The sequence below is a fragment of the Lepisosteus oculatus genome, chromosome 4, assembly GCF_040954835.1.
Source record: "Lepisosteus oculatus isolate fLepOcu1 chromosome 4, fLepOcu1.hap2, whole genome shotgun sequence".
Classification (NCBI taxonomy): domain Eukaryota; kingdom Metazoa; phylum Chordata; class Actinopteri; order Semionotiformes; family Lepisosteidae; genus Lepisosteus; species Lepisosteus oculatus.
In genome coordinates, this window is record NC_090699.1 from 6132928 (window position 1) to 6160873 (window position 27946).

Consider the following 27946-nt stretch of genomic DNA (forward strand, 5'->3'; position numbering starts at 1 on the left):
ATTAATAACTGATCAACAGACTGTATTAATGAAGGACTATTACATGAATAAAACAATAAATCATAGTATTGGACACATGCTGTTGTTATAACAACTTATAACAATATTCTGTAGTTTGGCTGGATCCTAACGAATGCGGGAGAAAGAGGAAGATGTATAAAGGATTTGTCGAGACTCAGCTAGCTGAGAGAACAGCAGCCAATCTGAGGCCCAAACCCCCTTATGAAGAGCTGCAGGGAGCTGCTGCAAAGGTACAGAGGGGAGGGCAGGGGAGATGTGAGAGAGGAACACAAAAGGGAGTTCTGGGTACGAGACGAAGGCGAGCAGAAGTGGGCAAGGTTAAGATCTAACCTTCCTCCCGAATCCCTATGATAACATTGGTGATGATTCCATTAGTAAGAACGAGTAGTTCTCCTTGCTACATACAGTCAAGTCGAAGCAGCAGTGGCACCGTCAGATCCATTCGATTTTGCTCGGTCCAGAGTAAACATTTATTTCCCCGTTTTTCCCCCAGCAGAGAATGTAAAAGAGAGCCAGAAGGAAATAATTTTGGTCCACCACCCCCACCCCCACCAACCCCATCCCACCCTGCTGTCTAAACAAATCCTCAGAGGAACAAGCAGAATGGAATAATTATTTGGAATAAGCAAGGCGCCGCCAGCTCTTGCACTTCAACAGAATGACCTGAGAATCTGGCCGGCGGTTTTGGTCCATAACCTTTAAGGAATGCCCTCCCTTCAGAACAACGGCAGATGCTTTCCGTACTGGCGCCCCCCGAAGGTCACGGGAGAGATTGTTCCCCACCCGGGGGCGCCTAGTCCGTAGAGCAGATGATCATGGGGGCGGCGTTCTGCCCGCCCAGATTGAGGCCGGGGCTGAACAGCGGGTAGAGTTTCTCGGCGAAATCGTCCTTGAAGGTGAAAATGTGCGCCCGGTCCTCGGCGTTGTAAAAGGACAGCTCCCCCTCCTCGTAGTCCAGGTAGACGCCCACCCGGCGCGGCTTGTCCCTCAGCGAGAGGAAGGTCAGCGGCTCGGTCACCGCCACGCACGCCACGTCGTCGAAGTAGGCCACGTGCCAGTACCCGTCGCCGGGCGCCACCCTGACCTCCCCCTTCCTTTTGGCCGACTCCCCGGCCACCCCCAGGTCCCAGTCCGTCTTGGCCCCCACGTCCACCTCCCAGTAGTGCTTCCCAGAGGCGAAGCCCTCGCGGCCCAGGGCGGCGACCGCGCGGTCGAACCGCTCCGGGTTCTGCAGCAGCGGCTTGGGCTTGTCCCCGTGGGAGATCCGCTTGCCGTCGGCGGACAGCACAAGGCCGGGATGCGCCGTCTTGGCGTCCACTGTCACGTCGGCTGTGGGGCGGGAAGGCGAGGAAGGGGAATCGTTAGAAATTCCTACAATCGGTGGGGGTTCCTCAAAGACGTACCCCAGAAATCCGCTCTCCTGGCATGAGTCCACTATTGCACCTGCGTAGGTCCTGCACAGAACCCTGCCCCCCCCAAAAGAAATTATGGGGTGATCCATTTACTGAGGAAGTTGAGGGGTCCAAGACCCCATAGGCCAATGATGTGCAGTCTTGGTCATTCAGTCCTGTTCCCGATTTAAATCAGCGCATTAATCAGCTTAATTGGACCCAAGTTTGGCAGAGGTGTCTGTAAGTTCTGCAGGTCTCTAAAGTATTCCTAAATAATTGGGTAAAGCTGATAAATTGGTCCCAATAAGCTGATTTAAGTCGTTACCAATCAAGTTGGAATAAAACGTTGCAGACGCAACCATTCTCCGGGATCAATGGCTCTTCTGGCCTTCAGAGTCTTCACCCCCTTGAACTCACATCCCATTTGTTCTGGGGGTGTGTGCAGGTCAGTACTAATGGATGGGGGGCAGTATTGCATCACAGAGCATTAAGACAAATTAAAACAAGAGAAAGAGAGACAAGATCTTACCTGCATAGATCTGTATCTTCTCCACTTCTGAAAAATGGAATTAGGGTAGAAATGTTAATTTCACTGTCAGAACATGTGAAACATATTTTGTTTTTTTTGCAAAGCAACTGCAAAGTTTATTAAAACTATTAAAACACAACACAACAATCAAAACGGTATTCACATTATTGCATGTTCAGGAAGGAAAGGTTTAAATTTGTCCAAGTGAGCAAAGAAAGAAGAAAGAAACCTTCTGATATTCCAGGACTGGAGTCATACATTCCTGATCTATTATACAAGAAAAGACTCAGTTCAATTACGCACACAATCTACTTACAAACCTCTCAGAACATTAAGTAATTACTAATTTATCTGGGTAACACTTTTATCCAAAATAACTTACAGTTTGCACCCACGTCCACAGCTGGGCCTTTGACTAAAGGAGACGGAGAGAGAACCTTGCTCAAGGGTACAACTGCACTGTTTCACATGAGGCCTGAACCCACAGCCCTCCAGGTGAGAGCAGAGCCCTGACCACAGCTCCAGCCTGCTGCCTGTGTGAACACGCCTACCAGAGGCCTGGGAGATAAGTGACTCACCTTTGAGAAAAAGCCCTACAGGACTGCACTGTGGTAAAAGTGCAATAGATCTCCACATATTTACGATGGATCAGCCACACTGTTTCATTTACATAGGAGTTCATAACCCATAAATGTCCAAACATGACCATTTTTATTGATCTATTTAGCTGTTACTATGGGATCGATGTATACATGTGACAGCAGGGTTCTGATCACAGCTCCACGCTGATGCCCCCAAGTTGACTCTACTGTCACGTACAAGACTCTTTGAAATGGAGGTACAAGCGCAGCCCTTGATCATACAGGGGAAACATGTTTCACTTGCAATACCAACCTCTTGCGTAGATGTCATCAAGCGTCTTCTGGACTTTCTCCATCAGACCAGACACCGCTCTCCTGACAGTGCCCAGAAACAGGTCTGTCTGCACGGTGACCTGAGACCAGTCCGACGTCTCCGGAAGGGCACTGATGTCAGGGAATGTCTGTAGCAGAAAGCGGGAGGGAATTATAACTATTCCTCGAGGTCGACCAAAAACACGGAATCTAGTTTTCCTTTATCGGAGCGTTGCAGGATGGTCAGTTATCCTGTGTTGAATTGCGTGGTTTGTTTTGTTTCTCGCAACGGAAAGGAAACATTTAATCATTAAAATCATAACATTGAATGTTTGGGGGGGTGAGTGAACAGCCTAACACCAACAACTCTGTGCTTCCCTTGAGATCGTGGTACCGGGAAAAACTCCAGCAGGAGGTTACCAGCATTACCGCGATCTCTGATGTTCCCACAGTCCTCTCTGCTTTTGAAGTGGGAGGGCTCTCTTTCGTCTCCCACCTTTAGGAAGTGGATCAGGTCCTCCGTGTGGGCGAGCTGCTCCAGGTCCGAGCTCCTCTGCCGCAGGGCGGAGATCTCGCGCTCCAGGTCCCCGAGGAGCTCCTCGGCGTGCTCCTCGGCGGCGATGTGCTTCTCCTCGATCTGCTCCATGACCTCCTCGTGGCTCTGCTCCACGGAGCGCAGCAGCTGAGCAAACACACGGTTGCTCTCCTCCAAGGCTCTCCTGGCGGAGCTCTGGGGCGACGTGAAAGGACAGACATGAGATCGCTCGAAGAAAGCGACGTCTATATCACCTGGCAGTTTGGGGGTTTATTTCAGGGCTTGGAAGAAAAAGGGCCTCCTGGCACTGAGATATTCCTGACAGCAACACAACAGGGCTTAGGTAGAAAACCATCAGCAAGACAGGCAAGACGCACGAGTGGTGAATATGGTGAATATGACATCACAGGTAGTGCTTATGTCTAGTGAATATGACATCAGAAAGACTTCAGATAGGACACGTGTGCAGATAATATCACATCACTGAGACTGTGGCTGGTAAATGTGTCTAAACCGAGACATTTCAGGAAGAGCACCCTCGTAGTGAATGTGACATCGCCGGGACCTCAGGTCGGGTGCGTGAATGGTGAATATGATGAATATGACATCACTAAAACCTCAGGTAGGGCACTCTTGTGGTGAATGTGGCATCACCAAAACCTCAGGTAGGGCGCATGTGTGGTTAATATGACATCACCGAAACCTCAGGTAGGGCACAAGGATGGTGAACACTACATCACCAAAACCTCAGGTAGGGCACACTCGTGGTTAATACGACATCACTGAAACCTCATTTAGGGCGCACTCATGGTTAATATGACATCACCGAAACCTCATTTAGGGTGCACTCATGGTTAATATGACATCACCGAAACCTCAGGCAGGGCACAAGCATGGTGAATATGATGAATATGACATCACTAAAAACTCAGGTAGGGCACACTCGTGGTTAATATGACATCACCGAAACGTCACTTAGGGCGCACTCATGGTAAATATGACATCACCGAAACCTCAGGCAGGGCACAAGCATGGTGAATATGATGTCACCAAGACCTCAGAAAGGGAACACTGTGGGAGGTGAACATAGCCAGACCCACCTTGATGTCCCTGATAGAAACTTTGATCTCTTCCATCTTCCTGTGTCGCTCCTGGATCATCCTTTGGATGTCGGCCTCAATGTTCTGCAGCTGGATCTGGGGAAAAATTCGAGATTGGTTTTCACAAATTGGACAATATCAAATACCAGTCTTAAGCAGTTTGCTTTCTCCATAGCGAAGTAGGGGTCCACTGCTAAGGTGTAGTAGTTCAGGTGGGCAGCTGCGTTGGCATGCGTAGGCTGCAAAGGAAGTCATGACACCCGAAGAAGGCTCCACTGCCGAAATGTTGAGTTTTCTCTCATGGAATAAACCCATTACTTGTTCCACTGCTAAGGTGCTTGCTTCCCAGCTTGCCTTTGGCAGAGATAAGCAGTTTAACGCATTTTGCTCTGATGAAATGATCTGGAGGATTTACAGACCAAATACACGCGCTGGCCAAGATATAAAGAACGAGGAGATGAAAGAGCTGACCACCGCCTTGGGCAGGCAGTGCATGGTTTTCCTGAGGAGGAGAGGACGGGCTGACGTAGGTTGGTCTCTGGGGTATTCATCTCAGGCCCAGGCCCAGGCCCAGCACCCACCCTGCAAATGAACCGTTGGGAAATGTGCTCGGATGTACAGAAAAGGAGTGTGGATGTTCGGAACCAACAAGAGGCGAGGTAGCAGAGCGGACTCCCAGGCATGCAACCTCAGCTGCGAACTCTCTGTGTCCGGAACAATGAAAATCCTGTGGCAGGCAGGATAACCGAACCCATGAGCAATTGCTCTTAATCCAGTAGCATTATCAACAATAACCATTATTAATTTATTATAATCCCTAATCATTTGCAGGTTTTGACTTCACACCTCTCTTCTGGTTCTCCTTGAGCATCGATACTCCTTCTCCTCTGCTCCCTGCCTCCTCTCAACTACCCATCACTGGTAGTGAACTACCATCATTGGGGCTCAGCAGCATGAGCCTGGCCAGTACCTGGATGGGAGACTCCTGGGAAAGCTGAGGCTTCTGCTGGGAGAGGTGTTTGTGGGACCTGTAGGGGGCACTCATCCTGTGGTCTGTGTGGGTCCTGATGCCCCATTATAGTGACGGGGACACTAGACTGTAAAAAGGTGCCGTCCTTCAGATGAGACATAAAACCGAGGTCCTGAATCTCTGTGGTCATTAAAAATCCCAGGGCGTCTCTCGAAAAGAGTAGGGGTGTCACCCCGGTGTCCTGGCCAAATTTCCCCCTGGTCTTTACCCATCATGGCCTCCTAATAACCCCCATCTCTGAACTGGCTCCATCACTCTGCTCTCCTCCCCACTGAGAGTTGCTGTGTGTGAGCAGACTGGAGCTTCATCCAGGTGGGGGGACACACTGGTGGGGGTGGAGGGGATCCCCATGACCTGTAAAGTGATTTGAGGGGAGTGTCCAGAAAAACACTATATAAGTGTAAGGAATTATTATTATTATTATTAATTATTATTATTATGTATCAGCTGCCAGTTTCCCTCTCTACCTCGCACTTGAAGAAGGCTCCACAGCTGAAACTTTTCTTTCCTTTTCAGCACAGAACCAATCTTGACCTGTTCCTTTGCTGATGCTGCTCCCTGCTCAGACTTCATCAATTATACAATCAGTCTATGAGCAGCTGATTGCAATCAGTAATCTAGAACCAATAACCACTATATTAGTGACAGCTTCCTGATTGGTAGAAACGGACTAATACAGGCCTGTTCGGCCAAAACGGTGGTCATCCTTTTGATATAGTTCAGGTGGGGAGCTGCGTCAGCATGCGGAGGCTGCAAAGGAACAAGTCATAGGTTTATTCCAGCTGAAAAGAGAAGAAAGTCCTTTTTATATAGTTGAATTCCTCTTTATTTGTCCCTTTGCAGGCGAAACATGCCATCACAGCCCCCTGCTGTGGTACACTAGGTGTTCTGTGTCAGTATACTACAGTAAAAACCTCCATTTAACAGACTTAATTGGGGGGGGGGAGGGTTGTTTGTAATTGGCAACTGTCCACTAAATGCAAAGTGTATGTTACAGCCACCGCTCAACGTTATAGCAAAGGATCCACATTCATGCCCCCTGGACACAGGGCTCACACAGACACAAAAACACACTCGCACCCGGGCCAGTTCTCCCAGAAGCCAACGAATCTACCAGCATGCCTTTGGGACTGGAGGAGGAAACCGGAGCAGCTGGAAGAAACCCACACGGACCCGGGAGAACACACAAACTCCACACAAATAGTATGCGGATAGGTGCGGATTTGAACCTGCGACCCCGGTGCTGCAAGGTTCCACAGTGCCCCCATCCACAATCACTTTAATTAAAAAATAATATCATGAATATCACGCTTGGCAACATAATGAATGAAGCGTTGAATGACAAATGACAAATACTGCTCTGTATGACTGCAAAGATTCCAACTGTTGCACTGGCAAGAGTGTAACCAGACTGGAATTTAGATCTGACCGCATGATTGTTCTGGTGTTTGTAGATGTATATATTTTTGCATGAATATGCATATTCATGATAAAATGTAAGGTAATTCTATTCTTTTTACCTGAACATTACAGTACAACACTGTATTCACGATTAATGCAATTCATGTGTAGGCACTAGTATTCTTTTTTATATTACTAAGCAGTTCTTGATGGCTCTTCTTTGTTAGAGCCTTCAGATAGGCCTCCAATAACATCATTACCATCCTCAGAGAGTGGGATTCCCTATTACCTGTAAAGCACTTAACTCTTCTTCGTGCACTTCTCACTGTACTGATTGTATTGTATTATTATTGTTGTATCATTCGTTACACTGTGGCTGTGTTGACTGTGTTAAGCTGCTGTTGCACTGCAATTTCCCTCACGGGATCAATAAAGTATCTATCTTTGAGTGGAGTGTCCAGAAAAGCGCTATATAAGTGTAAGGAATTAATATTATTATTAATGACCCTGTGTGGGTTGATGTTCTGCATGTATGATTATATTTATGAATAATGTAATGTTTCTATGTACTGTTGACAGTTTTTCGAAAGTCGAAAGCGGAGGCAGTCCAGGTGGGGAGCTGCGTCCGCAGGCGTAGGCTGCAAAGGAACAAGTAAAGGTTTATTCCCATGCTGAAAGGAGAAGAAAAGAAACACAACGTTTCGGCTGTGGAGCCTTCTTCTGGGGGAATCGGCAGAGATTACACAGCACAGGAGAACAGAAGCCGGGAGTGCGGAGGAGGCGGGAGCAGGGGGTCGGCAGAGAGGGCACTCAGGGGCTGCGAAGTCCAGAGAGGGGAAGAGAGGGGCGATGTCGAAACCTGCCTGTGAACAGAGAGGATTAGAAGGAAACAAGTCTGTGGTTGAGAGAAGCGGGAAGGCGTTTCAGGATAATTTTGGTTTCGGATGTCTTCCTGCAATAGGAGTTCAGAAACCCTCGAGAACGGTTGAGGTCTCCTACCAATTACACGGCACCAAGTGGGGCGCGAACGCCCTCTGGCGGCTGCGGCTGGAATCGCGGGGGGCCCCCTACCTTCTTCTCGCCCCACTCCGTCTCCACGGGGACGGCCTCGTGACCCCCGTGCTCCTCCCGCGCGCACAGGAAGCAGACGCAGGCGCCGTCGGTCCTGCAGAACATCTCCAGCGGCCTCTCGTGCTCCCCGCACAGGCGCTCCTCGGGGCGGGCCAGGGGCCGGGCCAGCCGGTGCCGGGGGAACCGGGCCTCGTGGACCCCCAGGTGAGTCTCGCAGTAGGAGGCCAGGCAGAGCAGGCAGGTCCGGCGGGCCGCCGCGGGCCGGGCCGTGCAGAAGTCGCACGGCACGGCCCCCGGCCCCAGGGCGACCTCTTCCTCTTCCTCCTCCTCCTCCTCCTCCTTCTTCTCCTTCCCCCCGACTCCGGCGCCCCCCACCCGATCCAGGATGTCCTGCAGGAGGCCGTTGACGCCGAGCTCAGGCCTGACGGGGAAGGCCCTCCCACAGGCGGGGCAGTCGGGGGCCGCGCGGGACCCCCAGTAGCCCTCCAGGCAGCCCCGGCAGAACGTGTGGCCGCAGGGAGCGGTGACGGGCCGGGCCAGCGTCCCCGCGCAGAGGGAGCAGCGCAGAAGCTTTCGGGGCAGGACGCAGCTGGACATGGCCGCCCCTGTGGGGGGAGGAGGAGGGAGGAGAGGGAGGTGCCCCTTTCAGCCACCAGGGGGCAGCAATTCACCAAGATCACACTGACGGCCCCCCCCCCCCGCCGCTCACACTATCTCACCCAGGCAAAAACATCTGGTCTGTACACATCACCCCAGAACACGTGGGGTTTAAGATTCAGAATTAAAATTCATTTTAAAGGGGGAACTGAAGGGCCGTTTTTATATTCCGGGGTTAGAATGAGGAGGGTGAGGAGGAGGATAAAGAGGGTGAGGAGGACGATGAGGACGATGAGGAAAGTGAGGAGGGTGGGGAGGAGGATAAGGAGGGGGAGGAAGATGAGAGTCAGGAGGGGGGGAAGAGGGCGAGCAGGAGAGCGAGCCGGAGGCGGACTGGCAGTGCCACTCTCCACCGTGGCCTGGCACCCCCTGCCCCCCAGTACACCTTCCCTGATTGGAATATTCGCAAGCTTTTTTCTCGTACTCAAAAGTTGGGGATAATTTAATCAGACAGTTCAAAGAAATTATATTATTAAACCAGTTCTAGGCTGAATTGTCTTACTGAGAGATCAGCTGGAACAGGAACTAGCAGGTGTGTGGTAGACACAGCGCCCCCCACAGGAGGGGGACCGGGGACCCCCGCTGTAGACACAGCGCCCCCCACAGGACTGGGACTGGGGACCCCCGCTGTAGACAGCAAACGTCGACAGCTTTTACATGTGGTCTGTCGTGAATAATAACTGATCTTATTTTTTTAATGAATTAACAGACAAGAATGAACTCGCTTGCAAAAAGTCCTCTCCCACTAACAGGTAAGGGAACTAGAAAGGTAAGGTCTTCTACAGGTGACAGACGTGTCGTTTTCAACGCTAAAGGAGGCGATAAACCGGACACCGACTGCCTGCTGGTCAGCGCCGGAAGACCTCTGGGTTGTGAACGGCAGATACTCTACTTGCCTCGGGACTGACAGCAACCCCAATCCACAGGCTCTCCGACTTTCGTCCTCAAATTCCAGATGCGTAGCAACGCGCTGCTCTCCCAGGGCTCTGCGGACTGTATGTTGACACACACAGCAGCAGAAGTTCAAGGTCCAATCGGCTTATCAAACCAAATCAAACTGCGTGTTTTTGCTTTTGCAATGGCAACCCAGGAAACAGCTTGAGACGGTCGATTGCGACGCCTCATACACGCGAATTACAATACGGCAAAGAGCCCCGAAAAGCTCCAAATATCTTAAACTCTTACACTTTCGATATCCTGGTTTTCTTTTCTGCAAAATGACGCGTCTCGGCTCCTCCCCGACGGGGCTCGCTGTGGCTGTGCACCGAGGGCAGGCCCTTCGTTTTTCAAACAGACGCCGCCTGCCGGCATCACAAACACGGACCTGGCAGGCGGAGCTCAGCCGCCCTGAGGCAGAGAGGACAAAAACAAAAATCAAAATAAATCAGTCTTGGTCTCAGCTTTGAGAGCCCTGAGATCAGCGCTCGGGTTATTCCGAGGCATGCAATCAAGGAATACAAGATGTATTTATTTTTTTTAAATTAGGACCATTGATTTAGAACCCGAAAACAAACCAGTGCGAATAATATTCGTTTCCAATCATTCCTCCGGCAGAGTCGCTTGTGAAAAGTCGAATAGTCAATACCGGGTTCGGTACTGGGAACTGGGTGCTGGTAGTGTTTCGGGCACTTCAGTCAATCTTTCTAAATCTTGTCTGCCAGAAGCCAGTGTCCTCGCAGATCTGGCTGGCTGACTGACGGGACAGAAACCACAGTCTGTCCACCAGGCTGTCCCGATGAAGAGATCCCCTAAGCGCACTTACTCGTACGCGTACAGTAGGTAAGGACTTGAAGGGCGTGTTTGTGCACGAATCGGCCGCGCAGTGAACGAGCGCTGCCGCTGCAGGAGGACCCGGGCACTTTTATTGTATGAAATGCAACCACACCGTACACAGATCTGCGCGTGTATCCAATTTTTATTTTGAGAGGCTTCTATTTTTCAGGCTAACGTGGGGAGTTCAAATCGATCGTGTCGCCGTCGGGCCTTTTGCGAAGTTTGCAAAGCGCCCGTCGAGTTATCTCGGATTTTTAGCTCCGCGTCGTAGACGTAGACCAACCCTCTCCCACTGTTAATAAACTGATTAAACTGCGCTGTATGGACATGTCTCAACTGCGCTGCTCCTGACTAACTTCCCTGTTGGCCGCCTCTCGGTGACTCAGCGTTTCCCTGCGGTTTCTGCAGTGTGGCGGTCCGTTCAGCTACACTGCAGCCTCACTTCTCGGTTCAAATCTCCTTCACGAGTCCCAGTACACGGTTTTGTTTTAAAGTCACGGGACTGTCAGTGAGTAGCGCTCCAGCAGACAGCCAGAGGCGTCGCTCGGCGAAATCGGTACCGCGCAGTCAACAGCACTCCTTTCACGAAGTAGTTTTGGAGTAAGATCGCCCCCAGACACATCTCTGACCCCGCGTCGCTCGGTGCCGGACTGGCGTTGCGCCCCGACATCAGAGCTGTCGTTTTTTTTTTAAGCATTTGAAAATGTTCCCGGAGTTCACTAAAGCGAAAATGCATTTCGTCCCGGTTAATAACTAACTTCCCCGCAGGCGCACACCCAGAAGAAAGTCCCCTTCCCTTAGAGATAGCGCTCTCCCCAAGGTGACGGGCGGCGCAGCAGAGGGCGGACGGGGGAGACCAGCCCGTCAGAACCGGGGGACTGCTCGCCGTGAGCCCGAATGCCGGTGGGATATTTTTCGGGGTTCGCCAGGGACGGTTCCGCGGATCATCCCCCCCCCCAGGGCCCGAGAAAAGGGGCGCTCAAAACCGTTCGTCGACGCGGAAGTACGCGACTAAAGTTCGACATGGTTGATGTCCAGGTCAGCAGTGGTGAGCAATGCCAAAATCGAATCCCGGTGTTTTGGCGTCAAGAGTCAGGCCACAAGATAAGATAATAAGTGGTTTAACTTGTGTTTCGACACTCGATTGATGCAGTCCCACCCCATGCGGGGGGGGGGGGGGTAAATACCGGGCTTAAAGCCCTTTCTCCCCCTTGCGTTAGTACCACGGCCGCTCGATTAAAGACGCCGCTCAGCTTGAACTTGAACTTTATTCCCATATGTAACCGGTACATGTACTGGTACAATGGAATTCTTACTGACAGAAAATCTCTCGATTGTTGAAACAAGTGTAAAAACACAAAGTGCAGACAGTGCATCAAGACAATATACTGTAACGCAACGGGGGCTCAGGTAGGCACCCTTGCCGCATTAGGTCAGCCCCCCACCGTCGGGGGCTTGAACCCGGGACTCCTGCCTCACTCAGCAGGGACCCAGCCCGGTGAGCCAAAGAGAGATCTCTCCACAGCCCACGGGCTGTGGTCCTGCTATCACAGGGAAGGGCGGTGACGTCACCTGCTCTGGTAAGCCGGCTCTTACACAGTACCTGTCGGCCGTAAGCGTTACAATACAAACAAACAGTAGACAATGTACAAGTAAACAAATAAACAGTTTGAATGTAAACAATGCAGACGTGTAAACAATGACTGGAGATGTGCAATAAGTAAGAAATCAGAATGAGGTAGATGGTGTAGGTGTGGTCCGAGGGGGATGGCTAAATGTGTTCGCCAATCGCGCTGCTTGTGGGTAGAAGCTATTGAGGAATCTGGTGGTCAGTGTCCGTATGCTCTTGTATCTCTTGCCTGAGGGCAGTGGGGTGAAGAGCTCATCCCCGGGGTGGTGACTGTCCTCTGTGAGCTCTGTGTGTCAAGACCACACGACGTGAGGCTCAAGGTTTCCTCTTGTAGGTTTAACTTAGGTTTAATTTTTCTGTCAGGTTGGTTGGGGATCATTGACCAGAGCTGACAATTGAAAATTGTATTTGTATTACAGTACACGTAAAAACACTGTATATTTATAGTATATGTAGATTTAAATTATATGTGTTATATGTAGTCTTGAATTGCCCCCTTGGGGATGAATAAAGTATTTTGAATTGAGCATACATCATGTACAGTAGAAACAGTAGGGTGACCATAGTTTGGTTTTCAAAAAAGCGGAATTTCAACTCTCTAGTTTTAATTGAACTTCTTAGTAAACGTTTAAACAGTTGCAGGGTTGCTATTTCTCTTCTATAATGGCAAACAAGGGAAAAAACAAAAATACAGCCCTATTTTAAACTTAAAGTTTTTTTTTCCCATTTAAACGCAACAAAAGTCAGAACATCTGAGGAAAAAAACGAAGACATCGTACCTTAGGAGAAGTCCTCATCGGTTGCGATAATGATAAATTTTAACGAAACATTTTGAAAGGTAGTGAAACAAGTCAAACATTGTTATTTCTCACGGCCCATAAAAACAGCCACAACATACTAGGGGAACAAGCAGGAACAGACAGTTTTCGCCGGTGATGTATAGTCGAAAGTGTACTGTAAAAGTAAGGCTGAATAATGGTGGTTTATATGTACAATGGTTTTGTCTTGTTCTCTTAAATACATTTTTTTTAAAACCCCAGCCACACACACACAAACCCTTTTCAAGCTACGCTGCGTGTCAGTTCAAAACATCTAACGGTAACGCATGGAAAAATCTGTAGGCCTCTGTTTGCTTACACAGTCTGAGTAACGAGCAAAACAACATCCCGGACAATTTTTGGAATTTGATCAACCCTGGTCGGACCAATATTTTACGTCTCAAAAAGAGGATGTCTGGTCACCCGGATATACAGTAGCTATATTATATATTTTGTATATCGGTGTTATATACTGGAGAGACGCATGTCCCCCCATGTTCACGTTTGTTTCATCCCACAGTCCCGAGACCTCCTGGTGGGCTGGTTGGCTTCTGGGGAAGTCGATTAGTAAAAAAAAATAGTCCATCGCCGGCTCTTCTGCATTGCGACACAGTTTTGGAACAAACCGCCGGTGTCACTTTGCGGTTGTGGAGTGCTTGCGTGTGAGTTAGAGTTAGGATGAGATCCGTTTTGTTAAGAGGAGTGAGATTAGCTAGCACTGCTGACAGAACTGTGGTGGTATTGTACATATCAAACTGAAATTGCCTCCATTTGTATGGCTTGCTGCCCTTGAAGTTCGAGGAACAGTGCCATAGAAAGTTTTGGCAACCCCCCAAGTTCTGTGCTGAATTTGTTTTCCATTCTTGATGGCAAACTATACACTGTTTATGCCAAGCATGGGAGATTTCAAAGAATGTGTGCACTGTTAAGTGCCTAATTCATTTAATCTTCTTTTTTCCTGGAAATGGGCTGATTAGTCACAGAAATGGCAAAGCCTTTTTTATAACTTCCTCTGTATTGTGGATTTGTCTTTGAAAATGCTGCAGTCCCTTTGATGAGGTTTTCTTCTCATTTGACGTGCAAATGAGCTGTCACAGATCCTCAGTTTCATGTCAGAGATTGTAGAGTAATTTCTAGCAGCAGCAGCTACATCACCCTACAGCTCAACACTGACAGAAGTCAGGGTATCGGCTTCAACAACATGGCTGGGCAGTTTGTTCCACACTCCCACCCCCCTCTGTGTAAAGAATAGAGTGTCTCATCCAGCTGTGTCTAGACAGAACTGAAGGTATCGGCTTCAACAACACATCTTGTTCCCCACTCCCACCACCCTCTGTGCAAAGAAACACCTCCTGTCCTGTCCTGACTGGTGGATCTTACCCAGGTGTGTCTTGACAGATGTCAGGGTATTGGCTTGGGCAGCTTGTTCCACACTCCCACCACCCTTGGTGTAAAGAAGTGCCTCTTGTAACTCATTTTAAATGCGTGTCTAAGGTTTTACTCTGGGGAGGTCTGTTGGGCTGCCCTTGTGAAGCTGTAAAGAGCTTGTAAGCTGTAGGGGTGAGAGTACCCCAGGGGACTGTCTCCCACTCAGGAGAGACACAAGCCCCAGTGGGAAACAGAGCAGGGAATTCACTGAGCACGGGCAACAGGAAACTCTTCTTTACCACCAGCTGTGTCCCCCTGCAGCTCAGCACTGGCAGCCCCACTGGAGCTCAGCAGTACCTGGATAGGAGACTCCCGGGCTGCTGCTGGAAGAGGTGTTAGTGGGGCCAGTAGGGGGCGCTCACCCTGCGGTCTGTGGGGGTCCTAATGCCCCAGAATAGTGATGGGGACACTAGACTGTAAAAAGGTGCTGGACTTGAGGCTAGGGATTTCTAATTACTTCTACAGCATGAATATTATCCCTTTGCACCCAGTCACATTGTTCAGTTTTAAGGTGTCTTAACAGGTGATAATAATCATTAATCCCTTACACTGACACTGCTCTTTTCTGGACTCTCCACTCAGAGCTCTTTACAGGTCATGGGGATCCCCTCCACCCCCACCAGTGTGTCCCCCCACCTGGATGAAGCTCCAGTCTGCTCACACACAGCAGCTCCCAGTGGGGAGGAGAGCAGAGTGATGAAGCCAGTTCAGAGAGGGGGGTTATTAGGAGGCCATGATGGGTAAAGACCAGGGGGAAATGTGGCCAGGACACCGGGGTGACACGCCTACTCTTTTCGAGAGACGCCCTGGGATTTTTAATGACTACAGAGAGTCAGGACCTCGGTTTTACAACTCATCTGAAGGACAGCTCTAATTTTACAGAAATAAAATTAAGTGTCCCTGTCACTATACTGGGGCACTATATCATGGTGATCTGGATCCTAGCCTGACAGACAGTGACCACAAGGCAGGATGCACCCTGGTTGGGATGCCATTGTGAAAACAGAACAGTCTTTAACATATCTAATTATAGTAAATGATATTGGCAGTGATTTTGAGGGACGTCAATGATTGACAACAGTGTGCTGTGTGTGTAATTATTATTGCAAGTATTTCTCTGGTGTACTGATGGTATTTGCCTACATTGCTACAGTGAGGACTGCGTCGACAAGCAACCCTGAAGATTCCTGGCTTAAAACCAATATAACCATGGAAAATCTCGGAGCTGAAGGTGAGCCTTCGTGGTTTGGATTTTGGATTCTGTATTTTGGAATACAAAATGAAACTAACCATCAACGAACAAGACTGTTTTCATATACATTGAGACATTCAAAACCAAACAAATGAGCACAAAAATCAAATGCTTTTTGTTGTGTCTTTAATTCCTGTGTTTTATATTCATATATATATGTAGAGAGATATATTTCAAAACCATCGAAGTTTACTCCAAAGCCTTTAGCTCTGCTTTTGGTCTGACAAAAGTTATTTCTCTGGGGGAAAAGGATCTTTATTGTCCATTAACCAATATTGTAATAATGTAGTCGGCGGTGCTGGACAGTGCTGCAGTGCTGTACCGAACAGATCCCATCTCCCCACACGCCTCGGTCTTGTTAAACTCGACTCCCCGTTTCGCGCAGGGGAGACATGGCGCGGTGTCGCCATTGCGATGATTGTCGTCTGCCTGCTGCTCCTTGGGGCCATCGGCGTGGGAGTCTGGTATTTCCTCAGGGGCAGAGGTAAGCTCGTTCGGACCTGAAGTGTAAACAGTACAGGATCATTGTGCAGAAACACATTCACGAATATGCGTCTTTGTGTGCTGTGTGTTTAATGGTCCATCACTGGGAGGTCTGTAAAGGTGTACAAGGTCATATTCAAGTTTCTTGTCATTATACTCATATACAGCTTTATGGTATAACGAAATGCTATTTAGCTGCCTCTCAGATGGTAAGCAGTACAAAAAAACAACAACAATACAATTGTATAAGAAAAGAAAGACAGAGACAACAGGCAATGTGCAAAACAACAACAGGTAACAGGTAATGTGCAAAACAACATCAGATGTGCAAAATCATACATCAACAGAATGAGATAAAGGATAGAAAATTATGGAGAGTGAGCTTCTTGACATGTGAGGTAGAGGGAAATTTCAATGTGTGTTTGAGTTTTGGTAAAGAGAGAAGGCACTGTGAGGTTCAGATCGTAGGTGAGAGAGGCTGGGAATAATAGTTTAATAGTTTGATAGTGCAGGGGTAAAAACTGTCCCTGAGTCTGGTAGTCCGGGCCCAGATGCTCCAGTACCGTTTTCCAGATGGTAGAGGGTCGTACAGTCTGTAGCTGGGGTGTGTGGGGGTCTTTGATGATGCTTAGAGCTTTCCTAAAGCACCGTCTGTCATCAACGTCCTGGATGGATGGGAGAGCAACCCCAGTGATGGACTGGGCAGTTTTTACCAGCCGCTGTAGGGCTTTGTAATCCTATAAAATAAGGATTAGTATTATTATGAGCTCTGAGGCTCTGGGTGCGATTCGTGGGGGTTTGTATGGAGTATTTGTGTGGGGTTTGTATGTTCTCCCTGTGTTTGCAGCGGTTTCCTTCAGTTCCGACCACAGTCCATTGTTAATTTTGCCAGCAGTCTTGGATTCAGTCATAGTCTTAGTCAAGTTGACTAAAATGTCTATTATTACATCAGAGTCACTTTCTAGTCATCCACTTTTAATTTACTCTTGTTGACTACACTTTGACTAGAATTACTCTTATTCAACCTATAAAAACATTTGTTTTAGTCACATTTTAGTTGTGCAATTTAATTTATTTTCATAATAAAATGTAGAAAGGTTTTGGTTTATTCGTTTTTTGTCTAAAATACATTCTTAAGTTTATTTCTTTTTAGTGGAGTATTAAGGAAATTAAATTTAGTCCTTTTTTTAATTTACAAGATAATTTGCAATTGTTCTAATGGCATTGGATTTAACTGTGTGGCACCCTTTTTACTTACAGTGTTAAGCAGGGAACAAGTGCACAAAATAGATTAGGAACCTGAACTGTTACTCTAAGAAAATGTTTCACACATCTGGTAACATTCTATCAAAAAGCATATGTCTTTGTTGCACAATCTAAAGTATATTGATCCATAGAGAGGTCAAATATTAGATACAAGAAAAAACTATGCAATAAAGGGTAAATAATAAATAATCTTCTACTGGAACATTGTACGAGTATTTCCTAACAAGAAAATCTGTCTTGGCACTGTTAGTAATTCCCTACTTTTGTTCAAGGAGTTTTAAAGCACTTTTGTTTGTAAATACACAACTTTTATCAATGTTTCAAAGGGAAATATGGAACGGTCACACCCATATACCAGCACTATATGTACATACAATTAAACCCCTGTCCTTCACCCCAAGTCCCAGGAGTTAATGTCCCTGATATCTCCCCACTGTGCCAGACAGGTCCCTTCTATCCCATCACTCCTGAGACTGACATCACCAGCCCCTTTGCTTGTCCGCTCAGTGCCCCGTCACCGCCTGATGGGGGCGCTACATTATTAACAACTCTCCCTCCTGACACCAGGCTGTCTCAGTTGAAAAGCTACCATGGTGTAAGAGTAGTCTTAAGTGTTCATGACGTTGTGCCAGCATTATGCTAACACTGTGACAGACCTGAGCTTCACGTGTGTCACAGCTCTTTCACTCCACACACATTCCTCTGAATAAACAGACAGGAATGCCCTCACGTGCTGTTGGCTCTAAGATCATAATATTTCGGTGAGATACACCCCTCTACACAATACAACTCCATGCAATCAAAGAACATTCTTTTCTGGTGACTTGTTACCTGCAGTGGATTGTCACGCAAAGAGCATTTTACAGTACATGCTTTCAAGTTTTCAAAATAAGATATGAGCAAAAGGAATCCCCATTTATTTCTGAAATGTAGCTCACACAGCCTGTATGAGCAAATCTCACATTTTGAAAGAGACACAAAATGAGTAATTTCCTAATACACCAATGGTAAAGTACGAATCACTCTTGTTTAGTTTTCTATTTAATTTGTTGACTAGCTACCACGGAAGGAAAGGATGTCTTAGCATCGCTGAGCTCTGGGTCCTGTTCATTCTTACGGTTCTTGAGATTTGTTGTCATTTTTTTCCCCATTTTGAATATCGCTACGTTCTCGTCATCTTCAGTAATGTTTCACAGAGCTTTTTTTTCTGGTTTGCACACTGTGTACAAAGTACTGCCGGACTCCCGATCTTTTTCCTCCAGCTGGAAGCATGGAATACTATAAGAAAGTGTGTGTTGTGTGAAAGTGTGGCTTCTCCTTTTATCATCAGGGTGTTCTAGTTTTCTCTATCTGTTCTTTATCTTATTCTCTCTTAATCTATATGTAAGAAAAGATCAAGGAATCATAATTTTCATCTTAGTGCTTAAGAATCTATTCTTAGAAATTCTTAGTGTTTTAATAAGTACAGCGTGTACATTTATCACACATGACTTTAAAGAGGCAGCAGCCATGTCACCCTGCAGCTCAAACACTGGCAGCCCCACTGGAGCTCAGCAGTGAGAGCCTGGCCAGTACCTGGAGGGGAGACTCCTGGGAGAGCTGAGGCTGCTGCTGGAAGAGGTGTTAGTGGGGCCAGTAGGGGGCGCTCACCCTGCGGTCTGTGGGGGTCCTGATGCCCCAGTATAGTGACGGGGACACTCTACTGTAAACACGCTTTCCTTCGGATGAGACGTAAAACCAAGGTCCTGACTCTTTGTGGTCATTAAAAATCCCAAAATCTCTCGAAAAGAGAAGGGGTGTCACCCCAGTGTCCTGGCCACATTTCCCCCTGGTCTTTACCCATCATGGCCTCCTAATAACCCCCATCTCTGAACCGGCTCCATTATTATTATAGATTCGTGACATGGGGTGTGGAAAAGACTGGGTGGAAATGAGGGACCGATACAAAACAGAAGAGGAGAGACAACAGAGAAAAGTAGGGAGCTTGCGTAGGCTGCAGAGGACCGGGAAAGGAAAGAAACGCTCTGGTTTCGCTGTGCCGCCTCCGTCGCAGAAGTCACGCCTGAAGAAGGCGCAGGCACACCCCGATACCCGCACCCGTGACACAGCCTCCGCCCTGAGGCTCCAGGCTGCGCACACGCACTCACGGCTCTGGGGTGAGCCCCGGTCCGGCCTCACGCGCAGACGGAGGACCTCGCGTGTTCCGAACCCGCTGCCGTGTTGTGGATGTACCTTTTATTTCTCGTCTTCATTGGCTCACACAAGAACTGCCCCGCCACGTAGTCTTCGTCATCGTGGATCATGTGCCGGGAGCGATGCGGCGTGGTTGACTCAAACGAAAAATGGGACGTTGGTGAACATTTCGCGAGCGAAATTTCCATATTGCTGGTGTGAGTGTGTGTGTGTGCGTGCGGGTGCCCCTTCAGTGTGCAACACTATATATATATATGTTATTCGTGAATTATAATAGTATTCGTTGAAAATATAAGTACAGTGGTTTATTTCAGTCTTGGTGTAGTAAATGACTCTGATCTTCACCATGAGGTGACAATGTCAGTGCGCTGTTCGTTTTGATTTCGGAAAGCAGCACGTGTTGTGATGGTCGGTTTTATTTATATTTCATTGCACGACACATTACGAGTGACCTTTTCCTTGCGTCGCCAACTGTGTTGTAACGGTTTCAGATTCAAATCCTGTAGTTGCGACTATTTAAACGCACATTGTCCTGCAAAAGGACGTTCCTAATGGCGCACTGAAACAGGGAAGCTCAGAAAAGAGCAGGATAAGTGATCTCGGAACAAGTCACTGTAATAATGCCATTGGTATTTTATCTAGTTTCGAGTTGATCGGATCAACGTAACTACCAAACGGAAGAAAAGGCTCTTTTTCTTGCTAGACACATAGACTGCTTGAAGTATCTTTATAAAGTTAAGAGTTTTGCCTTACATGTTAGTACTTTCAATGTTGAAAATACATGTTATCTTTGTAACGTGAGCTTCTTGTTCTTGTTTGTAAGCTATTTATTATGTGTTCTCCGACACTGGACAATCAAAGTTTTCTAGTGATATAATTTAATTTATTTTGAATCGTTCTAAATAGTTTAGGGTGGGAGCTAATGATATAGTGTATATGCCAATCGTAATCTTGCTTAGGGCCTACACAAAGCTAGGGCTGGCCCAGTGTACGTGTCTCCTGTGATGGACTGGTGTCCTGTCCAGGGTGTGTGTGTCTGTGTGTGTCCTGTGATGGACTGGTGTCCTGTCCAGGGTCTGTGAGTGTGCGTGTGTCCTGTGATGGACTGGTGTCCTGTCCAGGGTCTGTGAGTGTGCGTGTGTCCTGTAATGGACTGGTGTCCTGTCCAGGGTGTGTGTGTGTCTGTGTGTGTGTGCACTGCAATGGACCGGTGCCCTGTCCAGGGTGTGTGTGTGTCCTGTGATGGACTGGTGTCCTGTCCAGGGTGTGTGTCTGTGTGTGCACTGTGATGGACTGGTGTCCTGTCCAGGGTGTGTGTCTGTGTGTTTGTCCTGTGATGGACTGCTGTCCTCTCCAGGGTGTGTGTGTCTGTGTGTGTGTCCTGAGATGGACTGCTGTCCTCTCCAGGGTGTGTGTGTCTGTGTGTGTGTGTCCTGTGATGGACTGCTGTCCTCTCCAGGGTGTGTGTGTCTGTACGTGTGTCCTGTGATGGACTGCTGTCCTCTCCAGGGTGTGTGTCTTTTTGTGTCCTGTGATAGACTAGTTTTCTGTCCATGGTATGTGTGTCTGTGTGTGTGTCCTGTGATGGACTGGTGTCCTGTCCAGGGTGTGTGTCTGTGTGTGTCCTGTGCTGGACTGGTGTCCTGTCCAGGGTGTGTGTCTGTGTGTGTCCTGTGCTGGACTGGTGTCCTGTCCAGGGTGTGTGTCTGTGTGTGTCCTGTGATGGACTGCTGTCCTGTCCAGGGTGTGTGTCTGTGTGTGTCCTGTGATGGACTGGTGTCCTGTCCAGGGTGTGTGTCTGTGTGTGTCCTGTGATGGACTGCTGTCCTGTCCAGGGTGTGTGTGTGTCTGTGTGTGTGTCCTGTGATGGACTGGTGTCCTGTCCAGGGTGTGTGTGTCGGTGTGTGTCCTGTGATGGACTGCTGTCCTGTCCAGGGTGTGTGTGTGTCTGTGTGTGTGTCCTGTGATGGACTGCTGTCCTGTCCAGGGTGTGTGAGTGTGTGTGTGTCCTGTGATGGACTGCTGTCCTGTCCAGGGTGTGTGTGTGTCTGTGTGTGTGTCCTGTGATGGACTGCTGTCCTGTCCAGGGTGTGTGTCTGTGTGTGTCCTGTGATGGACTGCTGTCCTGTCCAGGGTGTACCCTGCCTTGCACCCACTGCTTGTCAGGACAGGCTCCAGCTCCCTGAATTGGACGATGTGTTTATAAAATGGATTATTACTGATATTATTATTTTTGGTGTTGTTGGTAATGCCTTAATTATGATCTTGAATGGCACTATATAAATCCAGGAACAACTGTTCTTCATCTGGGTGAATGGATCGATAGGAAAAGTGCAATGTTGGAACTGACACATTGCCTTAGGGGCTTTGCAGTTCATTAAAAAAAGACATTAATTTAAATAAAAAGCTTTGATTGGACAGATGTACTATAAGGTTAATACTGTATCAATGATGTGTGGTTTGTTTCAGACTCAAAAAGGAAGAAAAGCAAGGAAACTCGCGATGTTCGTATGTTGGAAATCATTCCTTTTGATTCATGAAAAAAGAGAAGTTGTGACTTGCTTTATAATTCTGGCTATGATTTTCAGCGCAAAATTCAAAAAGGTTCTGAATGATGCAGTTTCTTCTTCTGATTTGATTTTCAGTGGTGTTTCACAACTCAGCAGCACACAATCCAAAAGGTAAGATGCTGAAACCTTGTGGACCAATGTGTCACACCTGTGGCATGTTTTATTTGGAGATTCACACTGCCTTGGCCACACAGCCCAGCTGTGGTCCCTAAAGACAAGCACGTTGAAGCCAAACACACCATGAAGTCCTTCAGTTCATTTAATAGAAGCGTGTTGTTTGGGGAAGTGACTGTCTCTCCTGGATAGATATGCATCAGGAATTCAAAACAATACAGAAAATAAAAATAGTATGCTTTGTGTTAAATGTGGGGCTTTACGGTAGCACAGAAGTTAGAACTGCTGAATGTGTGTATCTGTATGTGTCCTGTGATGGGACTGGTGTCCTGTCCAGGGTGTCTGTGTGTCTGTGTGTCTGTGTGCCCTGTGATGGACTGGTGTCCTGTCTGTGTGTCTGTGTGTCTGTGTGTGTCCTGTGATGGACTGGTGTCCTGTCAAGGGTGTGTGTCTGTGTGTGTCCTGTGATGGACTGCTGTCCTCTCCAGGTGTGTGTCTGTGTGTGTGTGTCCTGTGATGGACTGCTGTCCTCTCCAGGGTGTGTGTGTCTGTGTGTTCTCAATAAGGAAGAAAAGCAAGGAAACTCGCGATGTTCGTATGTTGGAAATCATTCCTTTTGATTCATGAAAAAAGAGAAGTTGTGACTTGCTTTATAATTCTGGCTACGATTTTCAGCGCAAAATTCAAAAAGGTTCTGAAGGATGCTCTTTCTTCTTCCGATTTGATTTTCAGTGGTGTTTCACAACTCAGCAGCACGCGATCCAAAAGGTAAGATGCTGAAACCTTGTGGACCACTTGGAATGTTATAATAATCTTTGTTTTAAGTTTTATTATAGTCTTCAGTTTTAACATTTGCTGTTTGTTCTCTGAAAATTCACTGGGAAGAGTCAAACAGAGAAACGCTAACTCACACCTCACTGAGGCCCAAGCACCTTTCCATAAATCCCACCGCCAACACCAATGCGTCACACCTGTGGCATGTTTTATTTGGAGATTCACACTGCCTTGGCCACACAGCCCAGCTGTGGTCCCTAAAGACAAGCACGTTGAAGCCAAACACACCATGAAGTCCTTCAGTTCATTTAATAGAAGCGTGTTGTTTGGGGAAGTGACTGTCTCTCCTGGATAGATATGCATCAGGAATTCAAAACAATACAGAAAATAAAAATAGTATGCTTTGTGTTAAATGTGGGGCTTTACGGTAGCACAGAAGTTAGAACTGCTGAATGTGTGTATCTGTATGTGTCCTGTGATGGGACTGGTGTCCTGTCCAGGGTGTCTGTGTGTCTGTGTGTCTGTGTGCCCTGTGATGGACTGGTGTCCTGTCTGTGTGTCTGTGTGTCTGTGTGTGTCCTGTGATGGACTGGTGTCCTGTCAAGGGTGTGTGTCTGTGTGTGTCCTGTGATGGACTGCTGTCCTCTCCAGGTGTGTGTCTGTGTGTGTGTGTGTCCTGTGATGGACTGCTGTCCTCTCCAGGGTGTGTGTGTCTGTGTGTTCTCAATAAGGAAGAAAAGCAAGGAAACTCGCGATGTTCGTATGTTGGAAATCATTCCTTTTGATTCATGAAAAAAGAGAAGTTGTGACTTGCTTTATAATTCTGGCTACGATTTTCAGCGCAAAATTCAAAAAGGTTCTGAAGGATGCTCTTTCTTCTTCCGATTTGATTTTCAGTGGTGTTTCACAACTCAGCAGCACACGATCCAAAAGGTAAGATGCTGAAACCTTGTGGACCACTTGGAATGTTATTATAATCTTTGTTTTAAGTTTTATTATAGTCTTCAGTTTTAACATTTGCTGTTTGTTCTCTGAAAATTCACTGGGAAGAGCCAAACAGAGAAACGCTAACTCACACCTCACTGAGGCCCAAGCACCTTTCCATAAATCCCACCGCCAACACCAATGCGTCCCACCTGTGGCATGTTTTATTTGGAGATTCACACTGCCTTGGCCACACAGCCCAGCTGTGGTCCCTAAAGACAAGCACGTTGAAGCCAAACACACCATGAAGTCCTTCAGTTCATTTAATAGAAGCGTGTTGTTTGGGGAAGTGACTGTCTCTCCTGGATAGATATGCATCAGGAATTCAAAACAATACAGAAAATAAAAATAGTATGCTTTGTGTTAAATGTGGGGCTTTACGGTAGCACAGAAGTTAGAACTGCTGAATGTGTGTATCTGTATGTGTCCTGTGATGGACTGGTGTCCTGTCCAGGGTGTGTGTCTGTGTGTGTCCTGTGCTGGACTGGTGTCCTGTCCAGGGTGTGTGTCTGTGTGTGTCCTGTGCTGGACTGGTGTCCTGTCCAGGGTGTGTGTCTGTGTGTGTCCTGTGATGGACTGCTGTCCTGTCCAGGGTGTGTGAGTGTGCGTGTGTCCTGTGATGGACTGGTGTCCTGTCCAGGGTGTGTGTCTGTGTGTGTCCTGTGATGGACTGCTGTCCTGTCCAGGGTGTGTGTGTGTCTGTGTGTGTGTCCTGTGATGGACTGGTGTCCTGTCCAGGGTGTGTGTGTCGGTGTGTGTCCTGTGATGGACTGCTGTCCTGTCCAGGGTGTGTGTCTGTGTGTGTCCTGTGATGGACTGCTGTCCTGTCCAGGGTGTGTGAGTTTGTGTGTGTCCTGTGATGGACTGCTGTCCTGTCCAGGGTGTACCCTGCCTTGCACCCACTGCTTGTCAGGACAGGCTCCAGCTCCCTGAATTGGACGACGTGTTTATAAAATGGATTATTACTGATATTATTATTTTTGGTGTTGTTGGTAATGCCTTAATTATGATCTTGAATGGCACTATATAAATCCAGGAACAACTGTTCTTCATCTGGGTGAATGGATCGATAGGAAAACTGCAATGTTGGAACTGACACATTGCCTTAGGGGCTTTGCAGTTCATTAAAAAAAGACATTAATTTAAATAAAAAGCTTTGTTTGGACAGTTGTACTATAAGGTTATGACAGTATCAATGATGTGTGGTTTGTTTCAGACTCAAGGGTGAAAACCATCAAAACCGGGGATGATCGTAAGTCAAAAATCATTCTTTTAATTCATGAAAAAAGAGAAATTGTGACTTGCTTTATAGTTCTGGCTTTAATTTTCAACACAAAATTCAAAAAGCTTTTGAATGATGCAGCTTCTTCTTCTGATTTGATTTTCAGCAGAGTTTCACAATTCGGCAGCACCCAATTTAATAGGTAAGATGCTGAAAACCCGTGTACCACTTGTAATCTCATTATGATCTTTGTGTCAAGTTTTACTATAGTCTTCAATTTTAACATTGGCGGTTTGTTTTCACTGGGAAGTAAAGGCAACCTCTTTCCTGCTACCACTTGCTAGGACGAGTTTGTGTTTACAGTACGAAGTGAAAACGTATCCTCGGTCTGTTAGGAGCTTTGAGAGAAGTTTCTTTAATCCTTATTTTTAACCGCGACCAGCACAAGCTTACAGTGCTTTTCCCACAGGCCAAAGTACAGTAATTGTGCCGCAGTCATCTGCCTGTTCCACTTCAATTCACTTCAAAAGCACCACGGTTCAGGGACAAGTGTAACGTAACGTGTCCTCTTTAACCTCTCGGATTTAAACACGTTTCTCTTTTTGTTTTTGCCAGAGTGGGAGTGGAGAAAGCGCATGGAAGGTATGTCTCTGGCTTCGGGTGCGATCTATCCAAGCTCCCGAGCACCTGTGGCCATTAAAGATTCGCTCCACCCTTTGCCCTGAAACTGGTCTCCCTGCTGAGCCACTTTTCCCAGCATGCCGAGAGGAGCTGTGTGACTAGCTCCTCAGCAGGAGCAGTCAGCCCAGTGGGAAAAAAGCAAACCGCTGTAACCAGACCATCCGAAAAAGAGACAAAATAAATGCAGATGTAATAAGGAGAAACCAAACAGAGAAATGGCAGGCCGTAACAAAACCACCACCACACCATCTAGACCAGGTTAGATACTATAACTCCTCTTGATGGACAGGTGAACCTCCATTTTAAGGGGTGGGTTAACAAGCTCTGTAACCTGACACAAGATGGTGGAATAGACCAACACAGAACAACATTGTGGATCCACCACAGATAACACAACAAAATAAAATAATACATATAAATAGCTACATCGCCCTCCAGCTCAGCGCTGGCAGCCCCACTGGAGCTCAGCAGTGTGAGCCTGGCCAGTACCTGGAGGGGAGAATCCTGGGAAAGCTGAGGCTGCTGCTGGAAGAGGTGTGAGTGGGGCCAGTAGGGGGCGCTCACCCTGTGGCCCATGTGGGTCCTAATGCCCCAGTATAGTGACAGAGACACTCTACTGTAAACAGGCGCCGTCCTTCGGATGAGGCGTAAAACCGAGGTCCTGACTCTCTGTGGTCATTAAAAATCCCAGGGCGTCTCGAGAAAAGAGTAGGGGTGTCACCCCGGTGTCCTGGCCACATTTCCCCCTGGTCTTTACCCATCATGGCCTCCTAATAACCCCCCTCTCTGAACTGGCTCCATCACTCTGCTCTCCTCCCCACTGAGAGCTGCTGTGTGTGAGCAGACTGAAAACAAGTGGTTACGATGTTAGCGTCTGGTTGTATAATGTACATACAGTACAAGTGATGAGAAGAAAACAACATGTTGCCCTGTTAGGGTCTGGTTGTAAAATGTGTATAAAAGGGATCAGGATTCAGTAGTCAGCTGTAGCTATAATACAGTGACATTAAAATACAATCCTAAAAATCTCCAAGAGGCAGAGCGGTGGCACTGTGGCTGGAAGGTTGCCAGTTCGAATCCCATGGCCGGTAGAGGAATCCTACTCCGTTGGGCCCCTGAGCAAGGCCCTTCACCCCAGCTGCTCTAGGGGTGCTGTATAAATGACTGACCCTGCGCTCTGACCCCCGCCTTCTCTCCCTGTCTGCGTGTCTCATGGAGAGCGAGCTGGGGTCTGCGAAAAGACAAATTCCTAATACAAGAGATTGTAGATGGCCAATAAAGTGATCTGATCTGATCTTAAGTGCCAACCTGTGGGATGGGATCAGGAACCGGGAGGTGAAATTGGGGAGACGTCTCTTTTGGGTTTCACGTCCGAGAAATGGATTTAGGAATAAAGTAATCATTCTCCCACCCCGCAGTGGAGGTGACGCTGGACCCCGGCACGGCCAACTGCTACCTGGGGCTCTCCGAAGACGGCAGGGAGGTGCGGTGGACCGGGATCAGGGAGCGTCTCCCGGAAAACCCGGAGCGCTTCGACGAGTACCCCGGCGTCCTGGGGGCGATGAGTGACGTGACGAGGGGCCGCTACTGGGAAGTGGAGGTGGGGGACAAGAGGTCCTGGGAGGTCGGGGTGGCCCGGCCGTCCGTGCGCCGGCTCGGGCAGCTGGCTCCGAGCCCCGAGGAGGGATTCTGGGTCCTCAGCCTGTGGGACGGGAAGAAGCTCCAGGCCCTCACCGGCTCTGAGACCCCCCTGGAGATCACCCCCATCCCCAGGACACTGGGGGTCTACCTGGACTACGAGAAGATGGAGGTCTCCTTCTTCGACGCCGAGACCACAGCCTGTATTTACACCTTCCAGGAGAAGTTCTCCGGGGAAGTGCGTCCCTTCTTCTCTCCGGGGAACAGCGACGAGGAGCCCATGAGGATCGTCCCGGCCAGACAGGCATAATCACGCTGACAGATCCTGCTGATTGTTTTAGTTTCAGTTCCATTTCCCTGTACTGTTGATACACTGTTGTCCAAATACAACTACGACTACATGTACAGTGATTGAGTACAACTACAAATACAAGTTACACATACTGTACAAATACATTTACTAATACAAATACAGTTAATTAATACAAATGC

At 47.9% G+C, this 27946-nt stretch overlaps 2 protein-coding genes across 12 annotated transcripts; one reads left to right on the forward strand and one right to left on the reverse strand.

Moving 5' to 3' along the window:
* Window positions 1–5: 5 nt before the first annotated feature.
* LOC107077220 (E3 ubiquitin-protein ligase TRIM39-like) lies at window positions 6–10025 on the reverse strand. Its single transcript, XM_069188432.1, has 8 exons — window positions 9814–10025; window positions 9525–9621; window positions 7972–8576; window positions 4470–4565; window positions 3331–3564; window positions 2836–2983; window positions 1942–1968; window positions 6–1350 (listed from the first exon to the last, which is right to left on the reverse strand). The coding sequence occupies exons 1-8, from the start codon at window positions 9937–9939 to the stop codon at window positions 815–817; spliced, it is 1869 nt and encodes a 622-aa protein (XP_069044533.1). The 5' UTR covers window positions 9940–10025; the 3' UTR covers window positions 6–814.
* A 286-nt stretch (window positions 10026–10311) lies between these two features.
* Window positions 10312–27861, forward strand: LOC107077224 (E3 ubiquitin-protein ligase TRIM21-like). Of its 11 annotated transcripts, XM_069188449.1 has the most exons (12): window positions 10317–10407; window positions 11170–11449; window positions 15431–15508; window positions 15915–16013; window positions 21941–21979; window positions 22117–22152; window positions 22888–22923; window positions 23827–23862; window positions 25130–25165; window positions 25302–25337; window positions 25751–25777; window positions 27235–27861. In XM_069188449.1, the coding sequence occupies exons 2-12, from the start codon at window positions 11299–11301 to the stop codon at window positions 27762–27764; spliced, it is 1104 nt and encodes a 367-aa protein (XP_069044550.1). In that variant the 5' UTR covers window positions 10317–10407; window positions 11170–11298; the 3' UTR covers window positions 27765–27861. The 11 variants fall into 11 exon arrangements, with proteins under 11 accessions (XP_069044559.1, XP_069044550.1, XP_069044558.1 ...); XM_069188458.1 differs by lacking the exon at window positions 11170–11449 and having other exon boundaries at window positions 10312–10407; XM_069188457.1 differs by lacking the exon at window positions 10317–10407 and having other exon boundaries at window positions 11157–11304.
* Window positions 27862–27946: the final 85 nt, after the last annotated feature.

Coding starts and splice junctions, on each gene's coding strand:
- LOC107077224 (XM_069188449.1), top strand. CDS start 11,299: ATGCCGGTGGGATATTTTTCGGGGTTCGCCAGGGACGGTTCCGCGGAT. Junction 11,450..15,430: donor TGATGTCCAGGTCAGCAGTG/GTGAGCAATGCC, acceptor ACATTGCTACAG/TGAGGACTGCGTCGACAAGC. Junction 25,166..25,301: donor CATCAAAACCGGGGATGATC/GTAAGTCAAAAA, acceptor TTTGATTTTCAG/CAGAGTTTCACAATTCGGCA.
- LOC107077220 (XM_069188432.1), bottom strand. CDS start 9,939: ATGCCGGCAGGCGGCGTCTGTTTGAAAAACGAAGGGCCTGCCCTCGGT. Junction 9,622..9,813: donor AAAACCAGGATATCGAAAGT/GTAAGAGTTTAA, acceptor GTCAACATACAG/TCCGCAGAGCCCTGGGAGAG. Junction 8,577..9,524: donor GGGTTGCTGTCAGTCCCGAG/GCAAGTAGAGTA, acceptor CTCCCCCCACAG/GGGCGGCCATGTCCAGCTGC.